The sequence below is a fragment of the Monodelphis domestica genome, chromosome 2 (genome assembly GCF_027887165.1).
Source record: "Monodelphis domestica isolate mMonDom1 chromosome 2, mMonDom1.pri, whole genome shotgun sequence".
NCBI lineage: Eukaryota > Metazoa > Chordata > Mammalia > Didelphimorphia > Didelphidae > Monodelphis > Monodelphis domestica.
In genome coordinates this window covers 266,173,122-266,193,832 of record NC_077228.1, presented here as the reverse complement: position 1 = coordinate 266,193,832, position 20,711 = coordinate 266,173,122, and the positions used below count along the sequence as shown (strand labels likewise).

Here is a 20,711-nt window from a genome sequence, read left to right as displayed (position 1 = left end):
CACAGAGTTATGATTAGTTTTCAGGCTAAAATAGAGTATGATGTTGGATTAAGGGAAACCATTTGAGTTAATGTATTAAAGTTTATTTAGGTTATATTTAGGATTTAAGGTTAAGAAGATAGTTGATGTCATGGTCAGGGATAAAGTTAAAAAGTGGTAAATTGCAGGAATTCTCATAAAATCATTTAGATGGTGAATAGGTCTAATGATGGAGTTTCCATGGAGTCTACTGGAGGACCAGAGATTTGGGCTCAGTGTCAATGCCCTTCTTCCCATTTTTTTCTGTATTGAAGGTATAGCCACAACTACTAATTGACTCCCTTGCACATGTTATCTCCATCTATAAAATGTAAACTCTTTAAAGACAACAAATATCTTTTTTTTTGTCTTCATATCCCCAGTGCCTGGCACAGAGTAAGTGCCTGTTAAGTTTTGAAGTTGAGCCTCAAGCTGGTCTCAGGACAAAGCTGAGCACAGGCATGTTTGCATTCACACCCACACCTATAAAACTTACTATCTTTACCTCTTATTTGGTGCTTTCCATATTTCTGATTCCTGCTATCTCATATCTCTATTTAATTTTCATGTGTGTATGTTTCCGAACAAGGTTGTAATCTATTCAAGGGCAGGGACTATGTATTATATTCCTTTGTTTTGCCTACCCTGCCACCACCCCCCACCCCCCATTACCCAAATCTCCATGTTCAAAAGAGTGTCATGCACACACCAGCCACTCAATACGTGTTTGTCAAGTCAAGGCCGTCACTGAAAGGAAGTAAGACTCAAATGAACATTTCAATATTGGACATGCACAAACAGTAGAAATTCTTGGTGATTCCTCATAAAAAGCCTTGTCCTCATCCTTCAGCCTTCTCATATTTAAGACCATCTTTAATTCTAAGACCAAGATGTGAAGGGCATGAATATAAGGTTCTTCTCAGTTCCCATTTCTTTAATTTAAAATATTGACCTTTTATTGTACAAAGATAAATAAGAGGAAGCCAGTGATCTTTTGTTTCTTTAGACAACTCCTCCTCAGCTTCCCTGACATGGAACCCCTGTCCATTCTGTAGCACTAGTCTCCCCTAAATCTAGAGAGAAGAATCCAGCACAGAGAGAAGTCCTGGAAATACATGAGTGAAAGGAAGGGAGAGTTGTATCAGGTAGGGGGGAGGGAATTGGTAGGAGCTCTGATGGGGTTCAGAGTAACTTTTTTTTAGTCCTTATTTTCTGACATAACAACTCTAAGACAAAATAGCATCAAGGGCTAGGCAATTGGGGTTAAATGACTTGCCCAAGATCAGCTGCTAGGAGGTATCTGTGGCCACATTTAAACCCAGGTCCTCTATACTCTAGGTCTGGTGCTCTATCCACTGTGCCACCTAGCAGCCCTAGATCAGAATAATTTAACAGATGAGGAGAGGAAAAGACCTAGATGGACCTTTGGTGGAGAGAGGTAGAAGGGTGTGATCTGTGGTGGGAGTTCAGTCTTGGGAGAAGAGAAATGAATATAATCTTAGGATCAATCCACAGGGATTCTATATGTAGAGTCCCCTTTCCCTGTTCAAGGGAGAGGAAAAGTACTACTATAATCTTGGAATTCAAATATGTGACACAGTTCCTTGTCCACCAAGTTCTCAAGTCTCTTTGAAGACTCCAGCTGTTTTCCTTTACTCTGACCCAGTGGTGGTAGACCCCTCCTTCCAGTACCTTGGCTTAAGGATTGAAGTTGATAATGCCAGGAGTCTTAGCTCTTCCTAGAGTCTAGGAAACAGGGAAGGAATTCTTATTCCTGACTAAGACAAGGAATAAGTCATTAAGGATTTGAACTTGGGACCCTGTAGAGAGATCACTAAGGTAATGGGAGCTGACTCCGACCCAGTGCTTGCTGCTCCATCAGGTACACAGGATAAGAATTGGGGCCAATCTCATCCTCTGCATCATTTTCTTCATTGTCTGTAATCGTCTGATGATACCGTGTTTTGATCATGTAGACAGCCTAGAAGATGGTTGAAGAGTGGTAAGAAAGGTTGAATGTTGTTTTCTCTCATCATCCTTCTCTCACCTTTACTATACATACAAAACATATTTACTCTAAGAATTCACCTTTCTCTTGTCTTGGCTTTTGGTTCAGGCAGTGACTCTACTTCAACCCCATCTGAACTATACATTTCTTCATCTGTGTCTTGTACCTTCCCCTTAGCTGTGACTCCCAACACATTTTTCCCTGAATTCTGAACTCACTCTCTCATATTCTACCATTCATTCCATCCTTTTTCAATACCCAAATTCATAGCTTAGCCCCTGGATGTCCTTCAGCCCTTTCATTTTCCCATGCTCTTTATCCCAATCCCACTCTTCTTTCTTGTCTCCATTTTCCATATTTGAAATTTGCTCCCATTTCCCCCCCTTCCATGTTCCTTCCTCTAGTTCCATTTTTTCTCTTGGATCCACCACAAACCCCAAGGCTAACATTGTTTCCATAATATGTTACTCCCTTATTTCCTTCTGATTCTCACCATGATGAGTAGGCCAAAGAGTAGCAAGAGGAGGATCACAGCCACCAGGACTACAATGACAATGGCCCAAGTGGGAAATGAATTCCCCTCCAGCAGCCCCTGAGTTGCTCCATTCTGGGACCCTCCTCTTGAATTATCTGTTTCCTGGTCTGGCCAGCTATTATTGGCTGATTTTGTGGAATTCAATTCCTGGCTTTGTTTGGGAGTTGTGAAAGATGGGTGTAGAGTGGGTGTGAAAGGTGCAAAAGTTTTCTCACTAGTAACTTGAAGTGGTAGATAAGGGGCAGTTGATGTAGATTTGTGTATAGTCTTGTCCAAAGATTGTGTGGTCTTCTCTAAGGTTCCAATGTCTCCTGAAATTTTTGTGGTATTATCTGAAGTTTGGGGAGTTTTATCTGAAGTTCCCATCATTTGATGTGAAGAAGATGCAGTCTTGTAGATGTTTGTGGTTCTTTCCAAGGATTTGGTCATCTTTTCTGATGTTCCCCAAAAAATTATGGTTTTATCTGAACTTCCCTTAGCAGTGGTTGGTTCTGTGGCTCCTATGGTTTTGTCAGTGGCAGATGTAGACTTATATGAGGTTCCTAAGGATTCAGGTACTTTGTCTGAAACAGCTATAGTCCAGTCTGTGGGTTTGTTCAAATCTCCAGTAATGGAGGTTTCCATTCCTTTATGGGAAGTACTTGTTATTTTGGATGGCATGGATGTGATTGTGTCTGAGGTTCTAGTACTCTCAAAGAAGGGAATGATGGTTCTACTTGAGGTTCCCTTGTCCCCATGGGAAGAAGTAATGGTCTTGGGTGACTTGGAAGTGGTTCTGATCAAGACTCCTGTGCCCCCATAGGAGGGATTGATGGTTATGGATGGCACAGTGCTGGTCCTCTGTGAGGTGTTGAGGCCCTCTTGGGAGGGAGGGATGCTCCTGGATGGCACAGTTCTGGTTCTGTGTGAGGTGCTAGGGCCCTCTTGGGAGGGAGAGGGGGTTCCAGTCATGTGTGAGGTATTGGGGCTCTCTTGGGAGGGAGGGGTGCTCCTGGATGGCACAGTTCTGGTCCTGTGTGAGGTACTGGGGCTCTCTTGGGAGGGAGGGGTGCTCCTGGATGGCACAGTTCTGGTCCTGTGTGAAGTGCTAGGGCCCTCATGGGAGGGAGAAGTGGTTTCCATTGTGTGTGAGGTACTGGGGCTCTCTTGGGAGGGAGGGGTGCTCCTGGATGGCACAGTTCTGGTCCTATGTGAGGTACTGAGGCCCTCTTGGGAGGAAGAGGTGGTCCCAGATGGCACAGTTCTGGTCCTGTGTGAGGTGCTGGGGCCCTCTTGGGAGGGAGAGGGGGTTCCAGTCATGTGTGAGGTACTGGGGCTCTCTTGGGAGGGAGGGGTGCTCCTGGATGACACAGTTTTGGTCCTGTGTGAGGTACTGGGGCCCTCTTGGGAGGGAGGGGTGCTCCTGGATGGCACAGTTCTGGTCCTGTGTGAGGTACTGAGGCTCTCTTGGGAGGGAGGGGTGCTCCTGGATGGCACAGTTCTGGTCCTGTGTGAAGTGCTGAGGCCCTCTTGGGAGGGAGGGGTGCTCCTAGATGGCACAGTTCTGGTCCTGTGTGAGGTACTGAGGCTCTCTTGGGAGGGAGGGGTGCTCCTGGATGGCACAGTTCTGGTCCTGTGTGAGGTACTGAGGCTCTCTTGGGAGGGAGGGGTGCTCCTGGATGGCACAGTTCTGGTCCTGTGTGAAGTGCTGAGGCCCTCTTGGGAGGGAGGGGTGCTCCTAGATGGCACAGTTCTGGTCCTGTGTGAGGTACTGAGGCTCTCTTGGGAGGGAAGGGTGCTCCTGGATGGCACAGTTCTGGTCCTGTGTGAGGTACTGGGGCTCTCTTGGGAGGGAAGGGTGCTCCTGGATGGCACAGTTCTGGTCCTGTGTGAGGTACTGAGGCTCTCTTGGGAGGGAGGGGTGCTCCTGGATGGCACAGTTCTGGTCCTGTGTGAAGTGCTGAGGCCCTCTTGGGAGGGAGGGGTGCTCCAGGATGGCACAGTTCTGGTCCTGTGTGAGGTACTGAGGCTCTCTTGGGAGGGAAGGGTGCTCCTGGATGGCACAGTTCTGGTCCTGTGTGAGGTACTGGGGCTCTCTTGGGAGGGAAGGGTGCTCCTGGATGGCACAGTTCTGGTCCTGTGTGAGGTACTGAGGCTCTCTTGGGAGGGAGGGGTGCTCCTGGATGGCACAGTTCTGGTCCTGTGTGAGGTACTGAGGCTCTCTTGGGAGGGAGGGGTGCTCCTGGATGGCACAGTTCTGGTCCTGTGTGAAGTGCTGAGGCTCTCTTGGGAGGGAGGGGTGCTCCTGGATGGCACAGTTCTGGTCCTGTGTGAGGTACTGGGGCTCTCTTGGGAGGGAAGGGTGCTCCTGGATGGCACAGTTCTGGTCCTGTGTGAGGTACTGAGGCTCTCTTGGGAGGGAGGGGTGCTCCTGGATGGCACAGTTCTGGTCCTGTGTGAGGTACTGAGGCTCTCTTGGGAGGGAGGGGTGCTCCTGGATGGCACAGTTCTGGTCCTGTGTGAGGTACTGAGGCTCTCTTGGGAGGGAAGGGTGCTCCTGGATGGCACAGTTCTGGTCCTGTGTGAGGTACTGGGGCTCTCTTGGGAGGGAAGGGTGCTCCTGGATGGCACAGTTCTGGTCCTGTGTGAGGTACTGAGGCTCTCTTGGGAGGGAGGGGTGCTCTTGGATGGCACAGTTCTGGTCCTGTGTGAGGTACTGAGGCTCTCTTGGGAGGGAGGGGTGCTCCTGGATGGCACAGTTCTGGTCCTGTGTGAAGTGCTGAGGCCCTCTTGGGAGGGAGGGGTGCTCCTAGATGGCACAGTTCTGGTCCTGTGTGAGGTACTGGGGCTCTCTTGGGAGGGAGATGGGCTTCTGGTCGTGTGTGAGGTGCTAGGGCTCTTTTGGGAGGGAGATGGGCTTCTGGTCATGTGTGAGGTGCTAGGTCCCTCTTGGGAGGGAGATGGGCTTCTGGTCATGTGTGAGGTGCTTGGGCTCTTTTGGGAGGGAGATGGGCTTCTGGTCGTGTGTGAGGTGCTAGGTCCCTCTTGGGAGGGAGATGGGCTTCTGGTCATGTGTGAGGTGCTAGGTCCCTCTTGGGAGGGAGATGGGCTTCTGGTCGTGTGTGAGGTGCTTGGGCTCTTTTGGGAGGGAGATGGGCTTCTGGTCGTGTGTGAGGTGCTAGGGCTCTTTTGGGAGGGAGATGGGCTTCTGGTCGTGTGTGAGGTGCTAGGGCTCTTTTGGGAGGGAGATGGGCTTCTGGTCGTGTGTGAGGTGCTAGGGCTCTTTTGGGAGGGAGATGGGCTTCTGGTCATGTGTGAGGTGCTAGGTCCCTCTTGGGAGGGAGATGGGCTTCTGGTCATGTGTGAGGTGCTTGGGCTCTTTTGGGAGGGAGATGGGCTTCTGGTCGTGTGTGAGGTGCTAGGGCTCTTTTGGGAGGGAGATGGGCTTCTGGTCATGTGTGAGGTGCTAGGTCCCTCTTGGGAGGGAGATGGGCTTCTGGTCATGTGTGAGGTGCTTGGGCTCTTTTGGGAGGGAGATGGGCTTCTGGTCATGTGTGAGGTGCTAGGTCCCTCTTGGGAGGGAGATGGGCTTCTGGTCATGTGTGAGGTGCTAGGTCCCTCTTGGGAGGGAGATGGGCTTCTGGTCATGTGTGAGGTGCTTGGGCTCTTTTGGGAGGGAGATGGGCTTCTGGTCGTGTGTGAGGTGCTAGGGCTCTTTTGGGAGGGAGATGGGCTTCTGGTCATGTGTGAGGTTGTACAGGTCCTGGGTGTAAAGGTGGTGCTTTTTATCTTGCCAGAAGAAGAGATAGATCGTCCATTCCGAATAACTGGGTCTTGGGCTTCATTCTTAGCTTGATGTCTTGGAGAGAGTTTAGTCACAGAACTTCGGCGATCTCCAGACCGAGACCGAGGAATACATCTTCCATTCCCTTTTAGCTTGGGGAGGAGTGTAGGGCTGGATTTCGTATCAAGATTTGGGGGGTCAGAAGTAGTGGTATAAATGATATCTGGAGTGAGATGGATTAAATCGTTGAATGTTGTAGACTCAAGAGTTGTCAGGAGCTCCTCAGATGAGGCAATACCTATAAATTAGAGAAACAACAGTGTTTATCCCCATACTTCTCACATTCCTCCAGTTCACATTCCCTAGGTTTCTCCATTGAGTACCTCTTGTATCTTGTGCCTGTCCCATTTCTCTCCTTGTAAATAATACTCTAAAGCAGAAGGAAAGGAAAGGCCCTCCTTAATTCTTTTCCTATAATCTAATCCCCTTCTAACATCATCTCAGTTGTTATAATATGTAGCATTGAGGTTAGACCTAGAGCAAAAATCCCCAAAAGGAATAAGTAGAACGACTATTCGGTCGTTCGGTGGGAAGGCTGGGGGCTGGATAAACGAATACCTGAACCTTGACTATAGTTCCATCTCTGTTATACTTGCCAATAGCTGGAAATCTGACTCTGGAAATGAGGATCTCCTTGGTTGTGGGAAAGAGAAAAGTAAGGGTAGGAAGGGAGCTAGACTGGGAGTTGAGATAAGTGTGTACTTCAAGGGAATCTGAATGTGTTTACAGATAGGGCGTCAGGGAAAACATAACTATACTGAGCTAGATATAAACTTTAATCCCAAGAGAAAACAGCCAATGGTGGCTGTAGAGCTGTTTCTGCTCTCTGGGAGAAAAACAGTAAGTGAGAGCTGGAGAGTTATTAATTATCTGCAAGTGAGATTTCCAATCCATGTTAGCTCAGGGCGGGGGCCAGTGCCTGGCTCTATTCCAAGTCTCAGAAAACCTCAACCTTCCCCTCTTCCCACCTAAAAGGGCGAAAAGGAGCCTGAATTCAAAAGCAGATGCCTGGGTCCTTGAAAGGAATAGGGGAAGGTGGGGAGTTCAGACACTCGACTCCTTTAGAGGAATAGGATCCTGGGGAAAAGTTGTAGATGGAAATCTAAAATAGAGAAGACAGATGCCTTGGGTCAGCAGAGACAGGGGCTGGATCCCTGGATCTCTGAGGGGCCTTGGACAGAGGTATGGGGAAGAATTTTTCTTGCTTTCCTAGCTCCTTCCCCAAGCCCTCAAACTACATTGTCAAACCATTTCTCTCTGGACCTTCTTCTCAAACCCTCCTGGTTACCTTCTGCTCTCCATTCTTCTTGGCACAGAGTCCTAGAATATTAGAACTAGGAAACCTTGTATATGTGCATCATATCCTTTTTTGGGAGTAAGACTGAGATATTCAAAATTAGGAGAGTTCATCATTTTTTGTAAATAGGAACTATTTTGCATTTCTTTCATTAAATTGTTGTTATTCAGTCATTCAGTCATGTCCAACTCTTCATGACCCCATGTACCATAGCTATCCATAGGGTACTGTGTGGATAGAATTTGCTCCCCAAGACTCTCTTACCCAGCATCCCATTTTCAGTACCTTCACTCATCGTGCACAAAGTGTAAACACACAAAATGGGATGCTGGGTAAGAGAGAGTTGGGGAGCAAATTCTATCCACACAATATGGGGTAGTTTGGCATTTTCTTCTCCAATGGATCTTTTTGTCAGGCAATCAAAGGTTAAGCAAATTGCCTAGTCATATAGCTAAGAAGGGTCTGAGGCCAGATTTGGACTCAGATCTTCTTGACTCCAAACTTAGTGCTTGATTCATTGAGCCACCTACCTGACTCCTTTCACTAAATTACCTGGTGGGCATTTTGATGATCTTCTGGGTCTGTGTTCAATCTTCTAATCCAACTCCCTCATTTTTCCAAGGAAGAAACTGAGATCCAGAGAGCAGAAGGAATGTGCCCAGATTCAAACAGGGAATCATAAATAGCCAGAAACAAATCCATTCCATGGCTTGTTTCACTCTCCAGATTTCTTTTCTCCATCCTTAGTCCTCCTTCCCCACTCTGAGCAGCTTTCTGGATTATTGTCTGAACTATATTGGCTCTCTAACAAAGTATGATCACCAGGGGCAGCTAGGTTACACAGTCTATAGAGTGCTAGTCCTGGAGTCAGGAGGACTTGGGTTCAAATTTAGCTTCAAAACTTTCTTAGCTGCATGACCTTGGGCAGGTCAATTAACCCTGTTTACATCCCCCTTGCCCTTATGTCTTAGAGTTGTTACTAAGATAGAAAGTAAGGGTTTAAAATATATATATAAAAAACGATTTTCCAATCATTACAAACCGATTAAGAAAAAGGAAGCAGATTTCCTTTAGTGACAAGAGCAAGGATTTGGAGGGAAAGGACTTGGGTTCTTCTACTTACTCCCTGTGTAACTTTCGACAACTAACTAAACTTCAGGCCTCAGTTTTCCTCATCTGCAAAATGAAGGATTTGGAGTAGAGTATCTTTCAGCTCTCTAACAATTATAAATGCTGTGATTCTATTATGGCCATCTAGAAACAGGAATAATATCTCTGGAAGTGCTTTGGGGTGGGGAGCTCCCCTACATTGTGAAAACATATATATTTCTAGAGGTGCTACTTTTGTCCCTTCAGATCTTGCTATGAGATTGGTTCATTTAGAGACAATTGACAGTAGGAAAATGTCTAGTTTGGGGTGAGGTGAGTAGGGGTAGTTATGGTATGAAATTTAAAAATCATAGACATGGGATCATTTTGTAACTGTGTTCCTTATCCAAGCTAGTCTCATATCTTGTACCTTTGATCCTTTTCTCTCCCATCTTTTCCAGCACTTTACTCCATCAAACATCCCCTCTCTTTCATATATCTTCTAGCCACTTCCTCTGTAACTACTAATATTCTCAGATTTAAAAAAAAGCTTCCCTCTATTGAAGATTATTTTGAAATAACATTTAAAATTATATATATATATATATATATACTATTGGTTTTGTTTTGATGAGGAAATTTAGGCAAACCAGGTTGAGTGACTTACCCAGGATCACACAGCTAGTATCTGAGGCTAGATTTGAACTTTCAAAAGATTTTGGTCTTTCTGACTCCAGGCTTAGAGTTCTATCCACTTTACCATCTAGCTGTCCATGAATGGGTACATATACTTCTAGAAAAAGTATACACAGTTCCCATATTTCCTCCCCATCCGTTCAGCACTTTTTGTAATCTAGCTCCTGCCCTACCAAGTTACTGAAATTCCTCTCTCTCTCTCTCTCTCTCTCTCTCTCTCTCTCTCTCTCTCTCTCTCTCTCTCTCTCTCTCTTCAGGTCCCCAGTGACCTCCATTTCACCAAACAGAACAACCTCACTCTCCTTTCTGTCTCTGCAGTATTTCATATTGTTGACTATTCCCCTTCTTCTGAATAATCTCTTTCTTAGACTACCAGTTTACAACAATCTCATTTTTCTAAGTCTCTACTAATCCTTCTATTTCATTTGCTTGTTCATCTTTTTCCATCTTCTCTTCCTAACACTCTCATGATTGTAATGACCACTTCTATCTATATGACCCCCAAAACTATAGCTCTGGTGCTGACCTCTCTGCTGAGTTCCGGATCCAGACCTCTAGTGTATATACCATCAGCATCTGAAATTCAACATATACAAAGCTAAGCTTGTTATTTTTCCCCCTGGAACTTTCCCTGATAGCTGACTTCCCTGTTTCTGTTAGTGGCACCATCATTCCTCTATCTCCCATGTTTGAAGCATTGGAGTTATTTTTGAATCTCCCATCTTTTCTCATTTCCAAATAATCAAGTACTACTGGTTTTGCTGCCAAAACATCTCTGGAATTTATACATTCCTCTCTATGTCTGCTGAAACATGAACCCTCACTACCAGTCAGCAAGCATTTATTAAGTATTTACTGTGTGCCAGACACTGTGCCAAGCTTTGAAGTTACAAAGAAAGGCAAAAAGCAATCCCTGACCTTGGAATATATAATGGTAAAGACAACATGTAAATTACTAGGTACATACAAGATAGAGAGTAGATGGAAAACCATTTGAAAGGGGAAGGCATTAGCCTTGGGGAGACCATTTACATCCAAACCACAACTCCCATAATGATATTGGTGCTCCAACCCACAAATGTGCCAAGCACGAGCTATGTCCTAGTGCCTGATTAACAAATTTAGATGCTCTTCCCCATCCTCTCCCTCCTAGAGATCAAGAAAAGTCTCCAGCAGAAGGTGGACTTTTAGCTGACAAATGGATGGGTCAAAAGAAATTAAGAAGGGGAGGTGAGGGGGGCAGAGCATTCCAGAAATAGTAGACAACCAGTGCACTGGGAGGAAGATGAGAGATAGATTTGCATGGTCAAGGAACAATAAGTGGTCCAGAGTAAGTGGGTCATACAGGGAGTCAAGGGTCAGAAGACTGGAAAGGTAGAAAGGGGTCAGAGTATGAAGAGCTTTAAATAAATACCAAGTGGAGGTTTTAAAATTAGATCCCAGAGGTGACAAGAAGCCACTGGAGCTTATCAAGCTGGAGGCATATAACACAGACAGCCCTACCTTTGGAAAAATGATCTTGGCAGCTGATGACAGGTGGATTTGTGTGCCTGAGAGACTTGAGGCTGAGATACTAGTTAAAAGGCAATTGCCAAGACCTTACCACTCTTCTGTCTTGAAACCAATACTTAGTATTGATTCTGAGACAGAAGGTAAGGGAAAGAAAGAAAGGAGAGAGAAAGAAAGGAAGATAGAAAGAAGCTGGTCTAGCTTCTAGCTCTACACCTTCAGACACATGAGTACCTAAACTACTTAGACCCAGCTCACACCCTGGAGCTCTTCCTGATTCCCACCCTCACTCCCAACTACTAGTGCCTTCCCCTCTCCAATGATTTAATGTTTCTTTTCTCTCTATATTCTATATACCTATCTGTCTATTACATGTTTCTCCCCTAGATAGAGGTAATCTCCTGAAGGGCACAGACTTTTACTTTGTCTTTGTATACTCAGTTCAAGTACTGTGCTTGGCATATAGTAGGCGCTTAATAAATGCTTTATTGATAGATAGGGCAGATGGTTATTCATCCTATTCAAGAGATTTGCCATTGACAGCAATTTAATTTTCCCATGAGTAAATCATTGTGAAATATGAATGGCAATAGGAATGTGCCATGCTAATTCAACTAATTAGCATTCATTAAATGCTTGTTATGTAAAAGTCAACATGAAGTAATGGACACAGAACCAGCTTTCTAAGAAGGAAAACCTAGATTCAAGTCTTGTTTCTGATTTATCTGGTGCCAACAAGCTGATGCGCTGACTAGAATACTGGACCTGGAGTCAGAAAGACATGAGTTGAAATCTAGCCTTAAGCACTTCCTAGCTGTTGACTCCAGAAATAATTTAACCTTTCTCTGCCTCAGTTTCCTTATCTGTGAAATGAGGACAATAATAGCACTTAACTCACAGAGTTGTTGTAAGACAGAAATGTAAAACAGAATATGAGATATTCATAAAGCACTTCGTAAATCTTAAAGGGCTACTACACAAATGCTGGCTAGGATGGTAATGGTGATGATGATGTAACTATGAAGAAGTAATTTAAGTCAACATTGCTTAACTTAACAGTGCTCCCAGGCAACCCTCCAAGTCTCTAAATTGCAAAGCAGATTAGCGCTGGCAGAGAGAGTTCCTCACCAGAGTTCCTAACAGTTAGGAAATCCCAGGTCCCAACAAATGTAAGAATCACCTCTGATGAAACAAAAACAGATATGTTTCAACCAGTTCTCAAAGATAAATGCCAATGTGATAACTGGAGGTGGAGGAAGATTGAGGAAGGAAGAGGAGGATTAGGTCTATAAAAGGATAAAGGAAACTTAGAGTTCTAGGGGCCAGTAAGATAAGGAAGATATGTAAGCTAATTATGAATCACCAATGCCACTTTAACTATCAAAAGAGTTTCCCATTTGCTTCATTTATTTGTTTAAGAAGGTTGACATTTCAGAAGACAAATCCTATGATCACTTATAAATTGTTCTGCGATGCCTGTGTAAGAGTCAGGGTTAATATACAATGGAATTTCTAGTGTTCTTATTTTGTTTTCTTTTTTCCCTTCCTTTCTTCCTTCCTTTCTTCCTCCTTCCTTCCCTCCTTACTTTCTTTCATCCATCCTTCCTTATTTCTTTCCTTCCTTCCTTCCTTCCTCTTTTTAAAAAATAAACTCTTACCTTCTGGCTTAGAATTGGTACCATCAGTTCCATGGCAGAAGAATAGTAAAAGCTAGGCAATAAGGGTTAAATAACTTGTCCACGTGACTTGCCACAACTGGGAAGTGTCTGAGGTCAAATTTGAACCCAGGACTGGTCCTCTGAACCACATAGCAATCCCCCTCCTTTCTCTTTCTCATTCTATCCCTCAGTCCTCCTTCCTTTCCTCTCTTCCTCTTCCTTTCTCACCTATTCTCCCTCCCTCCTTTCCTTTTTCTTTCTTTCTTTCTTTTTCTCTCTTTTTCCTTTGATTTCTGCATTGTAGGGAGATTCTAGATTAGGAAACTCCCTCACAACAACTACTCTTCAACTTTTAGCCTTAGATGGTTGCTGGGAACACTGAGACTTGCCAAGGTTTCCACAGCCAATATGTATCAGAAAAAGGACTTGAACCCAGGTTCACCTTGAATGTGAGATAGGCTCTTTATCATCTGCTCTTATGTACTTTTCAAATCAACAGTTCTTATGAGTGCCACAGATATTCAACCCTACAGACCTGACATTACTCAACATAACCACTACCACCCAGAGCTCCAAACTCTACTTTCTGGATATCTGGTTCTCTCCCCCACTTAAATTTCTATTTCCCTTTGATATCCATATATCCAGCCCCCTATATCTCATCCCATCCCTCATTTATTTCCCTTAGGAACAAACATTCAGCCCCACCTATGAGGGATAGGGAGGAAAGGCAAGTCACTTAACACCTATTGCTCTTTTCACCCCCTACCCTAGTCTCTTTTTTCCCAAAAGAATTTGAGCATCTAAGCCTTCAGTCCTGAGATTTCTTCTCTCCTAATCCAATTCCCATTCCCCAAATGAGCTAATCATACAGCTCCATAGCCTCTAACCCACTTCAGTTCTGAGCAATACTCCTACCTACTTCCCACTATTCCTTGTCCATTAAGAAACCTTTTCCCCTCTATATATCCCCCCAAACCAACTACTCCCATAATGATGTTGGTGCTCCAAACCACAAATGTACCACACATGAACTATGGCATAATACCTGATTAATAAATTTAGATTCTCTATTTCATTCTCTCCTTTCTCTTGCACTAGTCCTGTGTGTGTGTGTGTGTGTGTGTGTGTGTGTGTGTGTGTGTGTGTGTGTGTGTGTTTAGGGAAAGAGTAGGTAGAAAAGGAGGATTAATTAATTGATTAACAAACTCTCCAGAATGTAAAAGGGAATCTAGATGGCACCTTTGGATAGAGTGCCAGATCTGGAGTCAGGAAAATTCATCTTCCTGAGTTCAAATCTGGCCTCAACATCTCTTAGCTGTCTGACCCTAGTCACTTCACTTCGTTTGCTTCAGTTTCCTCATCTATAAAATGAGCTGGAGAAGAAAATAACCATCCACTCAGATATTCTCATTTGGTCTCTATGACCTGTGAAGTAGATTCTATAAATGAGCAAATGGGGTTTTGAACAATTAGTGTCAGATTTTTTTTAAGACTTTCAAACTCCAATTCTGATGTTTTTTCCATCTGTCTATCTACAACAAACATCACTCATCACCTCCTAGTTCCCTTTGTAGGTTCCTTGCTCTTGGACCTTCCCTAGGGAAATTTACCAAAATGGCAGAACATAAGACAGACAAGAAGGAGAAATGCCTTAGTTGTTGGAAAGTGTGAGAGGAAATGTGAGCTACATATACAGAGATCCTTCTTCCCATATATTATACTTTGATGGAGCTATGATTTCATTGTTGACAAATCTCAATCCATCCATGACCTAAGTTCAAATCCAACTTCAGAAACTTCCTGGTTGAACTGTAAAATGGGGATAAAAATAGTATCTTCCTCCCAGAGTCATGGGGAGAATGGAGATAATATTTGTAAAGTGCTTCACATGGTGCCTGACATAGTAGGTGCTTAATAAAGACGTGTTTACCCCCAGCCATGACTTATTTTATTCAAGTTTTATGCATAACTGAAGTCCTTCCTCTAATTCTTCTGACACTGCATACCAGTTTAGCTTGTGAGCTAGTTAATGGACGCATCAATTATCGTTCCCTCTTGACAAAGCCACTTTCTTTTCCATTCATGCATCTCCCTGATGACATTCTCTATACAACTTTTTCACCACCATTCTTGGCTAGTAATATGTTTTAGCTTACTCCCACTCACCATGCACAGCACCATTGCTCTTTAGTTGATCTCAACTTTAATTCCTTGAAGGCTATAAGACCCAAAACCATACAATATTACTAAAAGAATATTATTGCTTTAAAAAAATATATGAACACGGGTCATCTAGGTGGCACTGTGGATAGAGTGCCAGCCCTGATGTCAGAAAGACTCATCACCTTCATTTCAACCCCAGCCTCAGACACTTACTAGTCATTGTGACTCTGGGCAGGCCATTTAACCCAACTGCCTAGCTCATACTGTTCTTTGGCCTTGAGATCAATATTTATTATTGATTTTAAGATGTAAGGTAAGGGTAATAAAAAACTTTTAAATTTTAAAAAATGGGCATTTGCCTCAGTAAGACACTCAGGGCCATTAAAAGAAATATGCAAATTTCCAAAAGTTCTCCCACAGCTTGTATAGTTCCAGATCCAGCTTGTTGCTCATAATATTTATCTAGTCCCTCATACATATACATTCTCTCTCTCTCTCTCTCTCTCTCTCTCTCTCTCTCTCTCTCTCTCTCTCTCACACACACACACACACACACACACACACACAGATAAAGAATGTGTATTTTCCAAGAAAATTCTGTACAGTTGGATCGACAAGCTATAGAATTATTGGACTAATTCCAATATTAAATGACATTAATTGTTGGACCAAGAAATCCTGAAGGGTCTTAACCTTTTTGGGGAATCCTTTTTCTTTCTGGACTATGCTTTGAATTTCCATAATAGTAGCAATCCCCACCTCCATCAAGCATTTCTCTCCTTTGTATGGTTAACAGTCAAAGAGTTATTGAAAAAAGCTTATCTCTGTTGCTACCTCTCTCAAAGGAATCTTGAACAATTTTGGCACATTCATGGAAAATATCTTGATCAATCAAATACTTTTTTGACTATAAGAAAAATAACTATAACCAAAAAAGTCACTTGCGTGACTTTGACAACATGGTTTTCCATAGAATGTTCTTTGTGACATGTCATTTGTTTCTCTTACCTTCTTCAAGGATGCTGTCAGTACAGGTACAATCTTCCCAGAAAAATGTGGGGGGGTTTTGAGATTGAAAAGTCCATGTACGGATTGGTAGCTTTTAATATTCAGTCAGTCCCTCTTTATATCACTAATAATAATCCTTGAGATTATTCTAATTAAGATGTGGGTTAGTACCCATTTTTGATATGAGAGCAAAATGTCTCCATTGGTACCATTCAGAGGCTAATATTCCTGTGGGGAGCTGACAGAATTTTGTAACACTATTGTAGATAATAACAGTTCACATTTAAGCTTCTAATGCTCACTACCTGTGTGATCTTAAGCAAGTCACTTACCTCTCTGAGTCTCAGTTTTCTCATCAATAAAGTTGGACAATATGGTTTCTTGAATCATTTATAGAATCACTATGTAATGTTTGTAATGCATGTAATATATGTAATTTGTAATATTACATTGTATATAGATGAAATAAATGTTTCTTTAAAAATGTTTCTTTTATGGTGGCCCAAAACTGGAAAACGAGGGGATGCCCATCAATTGGGGAATGGCTGAACAAACTGTGGTATATGTTGGTGATGGAATACTATTGTGCTCAAAGGAATAATAAAGTGGAGAAGTTCCATGGAGACTGGAACAACCTCCAGGAAGTGATGCAGAGCGAGAGGAGCAGAACCAGGAGAACATTGTACACAGAGACTAATACACTGTGGTATAATCGAACGTAATGGACTTCTCCATTAGGGGCGGTGTAATGTCCCTGAACAACTTTCAGGGATCCAGGAGAAAAAAAACACCATTCATAAGCAAAGGATAAACTATGGGAGTGGAAACACCGAGAAAAAGCAACTGCCTGAATACAGAGGTTGAGGGGACATGACAGAGGATAGACTTTAAATGAACACTCTAATGCAAATACTATCAACAAAGCAATGGGTTCAAATCAAGAAAACATCTAATGCCCAGTGGACTTACTTGTCGGCTATGGGGGGTGGGGGGGAGGAAAAGAAAATGATCTATGTCTTTAACGAATAATGCTTGGAAATGATCAAATAAAATATTAAAAAAAAATGTTTCTTTTAAAATAACTTAGATGAAACACCATTGCAAGAGAGGTACTTAATTCCATGTAAAAGAAATTTATGCCCCCCAAATGTAAGGGGGCAAACAGTTGAATTATAGTATACCGGGGTTCTAATAAGCTTGCTTATCAAGTTTTAATGATGCTACTGCAAAATTATATTAAAGTCTAATTATTTGCATGTTACATATGAAGAAACTGAGGCATAGAGAGATGAAGTGACTTGCCCAGTGTCAGAAATGAGAATCTATGACCTTAAAACTAGAAGAACCCAGATCTTGGAGTCAGGAAAATATTTATATCCCACCTCCGGCATTACCTGTGAGATCCTGAGCAAGCATGAGGAAGGAAATCCCAGATCTAGTCCCAATTCTCCTACCCTTTCCCTTCCCCACAATCCCCAATTTGTGTCTTCATTGTGGAGGACATCTCTTTTTTTGTTGTTTAAACCCTTCTGTCTTAGTATCAGTTCTTAGACAGAAGAGAGGCAAAGACTAGGCAGTTGGGGTAAAGTGATTTGCCAAGGGTCACACAACTAGAAAGTGTCTCAGGGCAAATTTGAACCCAACTCTAGGTCTGGTGCTCTATCCACTATGATACCCAGCTCCTCTTTGGAGGACACCTTCTACATCCCTACATCCCATCACTTCTCCATTGACCTGTACTATGCATTTCTTCCTTCCCAGATGAATGAATTGAAATAAGGCTTTCCATTCAGAGAGGACTTCTTCCTCATTCCAAAACCTTCATTCTCATTATCTCCTTTGAACATCACACCTTGCAAGGAGCAGCACAGGGATTAACATCCCTAGAGTCACATAGAAAACTTGCCCCAGCAAGGATGGGGTGCTTGATCCCTGGATCACTGGGGAGAATAGAAATTTGAGGGAAAGGGAGGGGAAAAGATCTGTGAAAGTTGCCTGGGTCTCCTAAATGAAAACGACTTGGGGGGGGGGGGCGGGGGCAGAGAAAGCAGGATTCTCAAAGGACAGATCACTACCCTCCACCATTAAATTTTCAATCATCTGTTTTTAATGAGATTCCAGGAAATGTTCACCCACTGATCCCCATTCATCTGTGAGCAGAGAGACTAAGAATGCCTCCTAGCCTTGCTCAGTGTCGGAACCCTGGCATCAACACCTTCTTAATAATGTGGAGAACCCCCAGCCCCTTCCCATGCAGCCTTCTAGAATTCCTTACCTACTGTCCAAGAAGCTAGGAGGAAGAGGCCAAAGGTAAGGAGAACTTGGTGGGGCATCGGGACCATGTTGAACTCAGAACCAAGTATGGGACCCCAGGGCGGATTGGTCCTTATATGAGGCCAGGACTGACATCAGCTGACCAGAGCCCCTCTCTCCAAGCCTAAAGTCTTATACAAACGCTCTTGCTCCACCCCCAAGAAGGAGCACCCAGGGAGGGAGGGGGGCCACTGATAAGGAGAAACCACACCTCACCTGGCACTGCGTCACAAGGCCAGAGGAAACCTGGTCCTTGATGGAGTGGTGGTATGCATCGGACAGACCATGGTCTTGGGGGGCAGGGAGGTTAGACAGTCAAGTCTTGGGGAGAAGGGAGAACAGAGCTCAGAGAAAGAGGAGAACATGACTGGGAGACTGGATGTCTAGTTTCTGGGTGGAGATTGATATTCTAATCCTTTTTCAATGATAATGTTCTACTTCCCCCCTTTCTGTCCCCCACCTAGAAGTGCTCCACACCCTTTGCTCACACATGGTCATTATTTCTGTCCTGGGTGGAGTTGCCCAGATGGATCAGTGTAGGGAGCCCAGGAGGGGAGGGAAGGAGGGAGGGGAGAAAGCCACCTTTATACAGACAGACATTCAGAGAAAGATCTTCCAAATTATTTAAAATTCTGGACTTTAGAGAAAAGGCACTGGTAGATGTCCAGAAAGAGATAAAATATATGGAAACCCTCACAGACTGACCCTCAAGGAGAGAAAGAATTAAAGGAAAGGATGTAACCATGAAAAAAAAAATTCAAATAAATAAATAAATATTTAAAAATTTTAAATTTTAAATATAAAATATAGGAGACAACTGGGAACTCAGTGGATTGAGAACCAGGTCTAGAGATGGGAGGTCCTGAATTCAAATTTGACCTCAGATACTTCCTAGCTATGTGACTCTGGGCAAGTCACTTAACCCCCATTGCCCAGCCCTTATCACTCTTCTGCCTTAGAACTGTAATAACCAATACACAGAATTGATTCTAAGATGGAAGGCAAGGGTTTAAATAATATATAATAATAAAATAATATAATATAGTATACTATATAAATATATTACATAAATATTAAAATATCCATATAAATATATACATGTGTATATATTTATATAAAATAATATAAAACTTTTAAAAATTAAATTTAAAAACTATAAAGGGAAGGAACCTAACTAATACAAAGGCTTTCTGAGGCAAGGACCCTTAGGCAAGAAAGTGACACAGGTTGGCTAAGGCAGAAGACTTTCCTGGTACCAGGAAAGAGATTCTAGCCCTCCCTGCAGGTTGGCTGAGCCCTGCTGAGAATCACAGAGATAAGTCTCAGGGATGCTTTTATCTAGGGGAGAAAGCAGTCCCTTGTAGGTCCGTGCTCCCAGGCTCTGGGGATACTGCTCCTGGGCAAATAACCCAACAAGGTCAAAGCCAGATGAAGGAAAGGTCCCATGTGTGCAAAAAAGTTTGTAATAGCATTTCCTGAGACAACAAAACTGTGTAAACCAAAGGCTCTGAAACAAGAATAACCAAGTTTGACCCCTAAGACACCGCATGAGAAGGCGCCTCTGGGACTGTTGGGACACCAATATTGTCAGACTTTTTCAGCGTTATTTAATTTTGCTAATCTCTATTTTGTTCCTCTTTTTAAATTCTTTGTTATACAAGGTAACACTGAGGGGGCATATTGGGAAATATAGGTGATTGGCATGGAGACTGGAACTGTGATTTCATTGATATAGGGAATTCCCAGATGAGAAAACCTCTGCCAATGCAGGGCTGTATCTCCTCTGAGATTTATAGCTTTAAAGAGTCACCTAGAGAAGTGAGAGATTAAGTAACTTGCCAGGTTCACACAGACTTGAGCCCCAGGTTTTCCAAGGCTCTAAAGCTACCTCTTTATCCACTCTGCTAGGCTAAAAACAAAAGATATTGATTTAAAATTTTATTTTTTTAAAAAAGATAATTTTTGGTAGCGAAAAACTTGAAATAAAGTGAACTGGCTGAACAAATTATTATAAATGAATGCCATGAAATACAACTGAATATAACCATAAGAAATGATGAATATAGAATAAGAATGAAGAATACTTCAGCCAAACCTAAAGTAGGGAGGACCTGAATTAAAATCTGTGTGACCCTGGGCAAGTCACTTAATACCAATTACCTAGCCCTTACTGCTCTTTTGCCTTGGAACCTATACTTAGAATTAATTCTAAGACAAAAGATAAGGGATTTTAAATTCCTAATTTAATTTAATTTTTAAAAAAATGATGAATATAGAAAATTCCAGGAAACTTGAGATTTATTTGAACTAATGCAGAACATTCAGAAGAACCAAGAAAACAAATGGTCAAGAATCACAATAATGGAAAAGGAGATACACTTAAGGACATGGAGAGTGATCAGTAGAAAGACCCATTTTATTTTCAGGATTCATGACTCTCCTCTTGGCAGAGAAGTAGTAAACTTTAGGTATGGAATGAGATATGGGTTGTCATTTGTTCAGTCATTTCCATCACCCTTGACTCTTTGTGACTCCATTTGGGGTTTTCTTGGCAAAGGTACTAGACTAATTTGCCATTTCCTCCTCCAGTT

General features: G+C 43.0%; 2 protein-coding genes across 3 annotated transcripts in view; one reads left to right on the top strand and one right to left on the bottom strand.

Annotated features, from left to right (window-relative positions):
* LOC103094962 (cytadherence high molecular weight protein 1) overlaps positions 1 to 20,711 on the top strand; it is a 74,208-nt gene that overhangs the window by 36,922 nt on the left and 16,575 nt on the right. Inside the window, exon 2 of one of the 2 annotated variants that reach the window (XM_056817865.1) lies at positions 17,929 to 18,117. The gene's annotated coding sequence lies outside the window, so the exon portion shown is untranslated. Of the gene's footprint in view, positions 1 to 17,921; positions 18,118 to 20,711 lie in introns of both variants that reach the window. The other variant, XM_056817864.1, reaches the window with a different exon arrangement.
* On the bottom strand, positions 1,669 to 6,026 carry MUCL3 (mucin like 3). The gene is made up of 4 exons (XM_056814701.1): positions 5,555 to 6,026; positions 4,313 to 5,327; positions 2,520 to 3,552; positions 1,669 to 1,999 (listed from the first exon to the last, which is right to left on the bottom strand). The coding sequence occupies exons 1-4, from the start codon at positions 5,994 to 5,996 to the stop codon at positions 1,853 to 1,855; spliced, it is 2,637 nt and encodes an 878-aa protein (XP_056670679.1). The 5' UTR covers positions 5,997 to 6,026; the 3' UTR covers positions 1,669 to 1,852.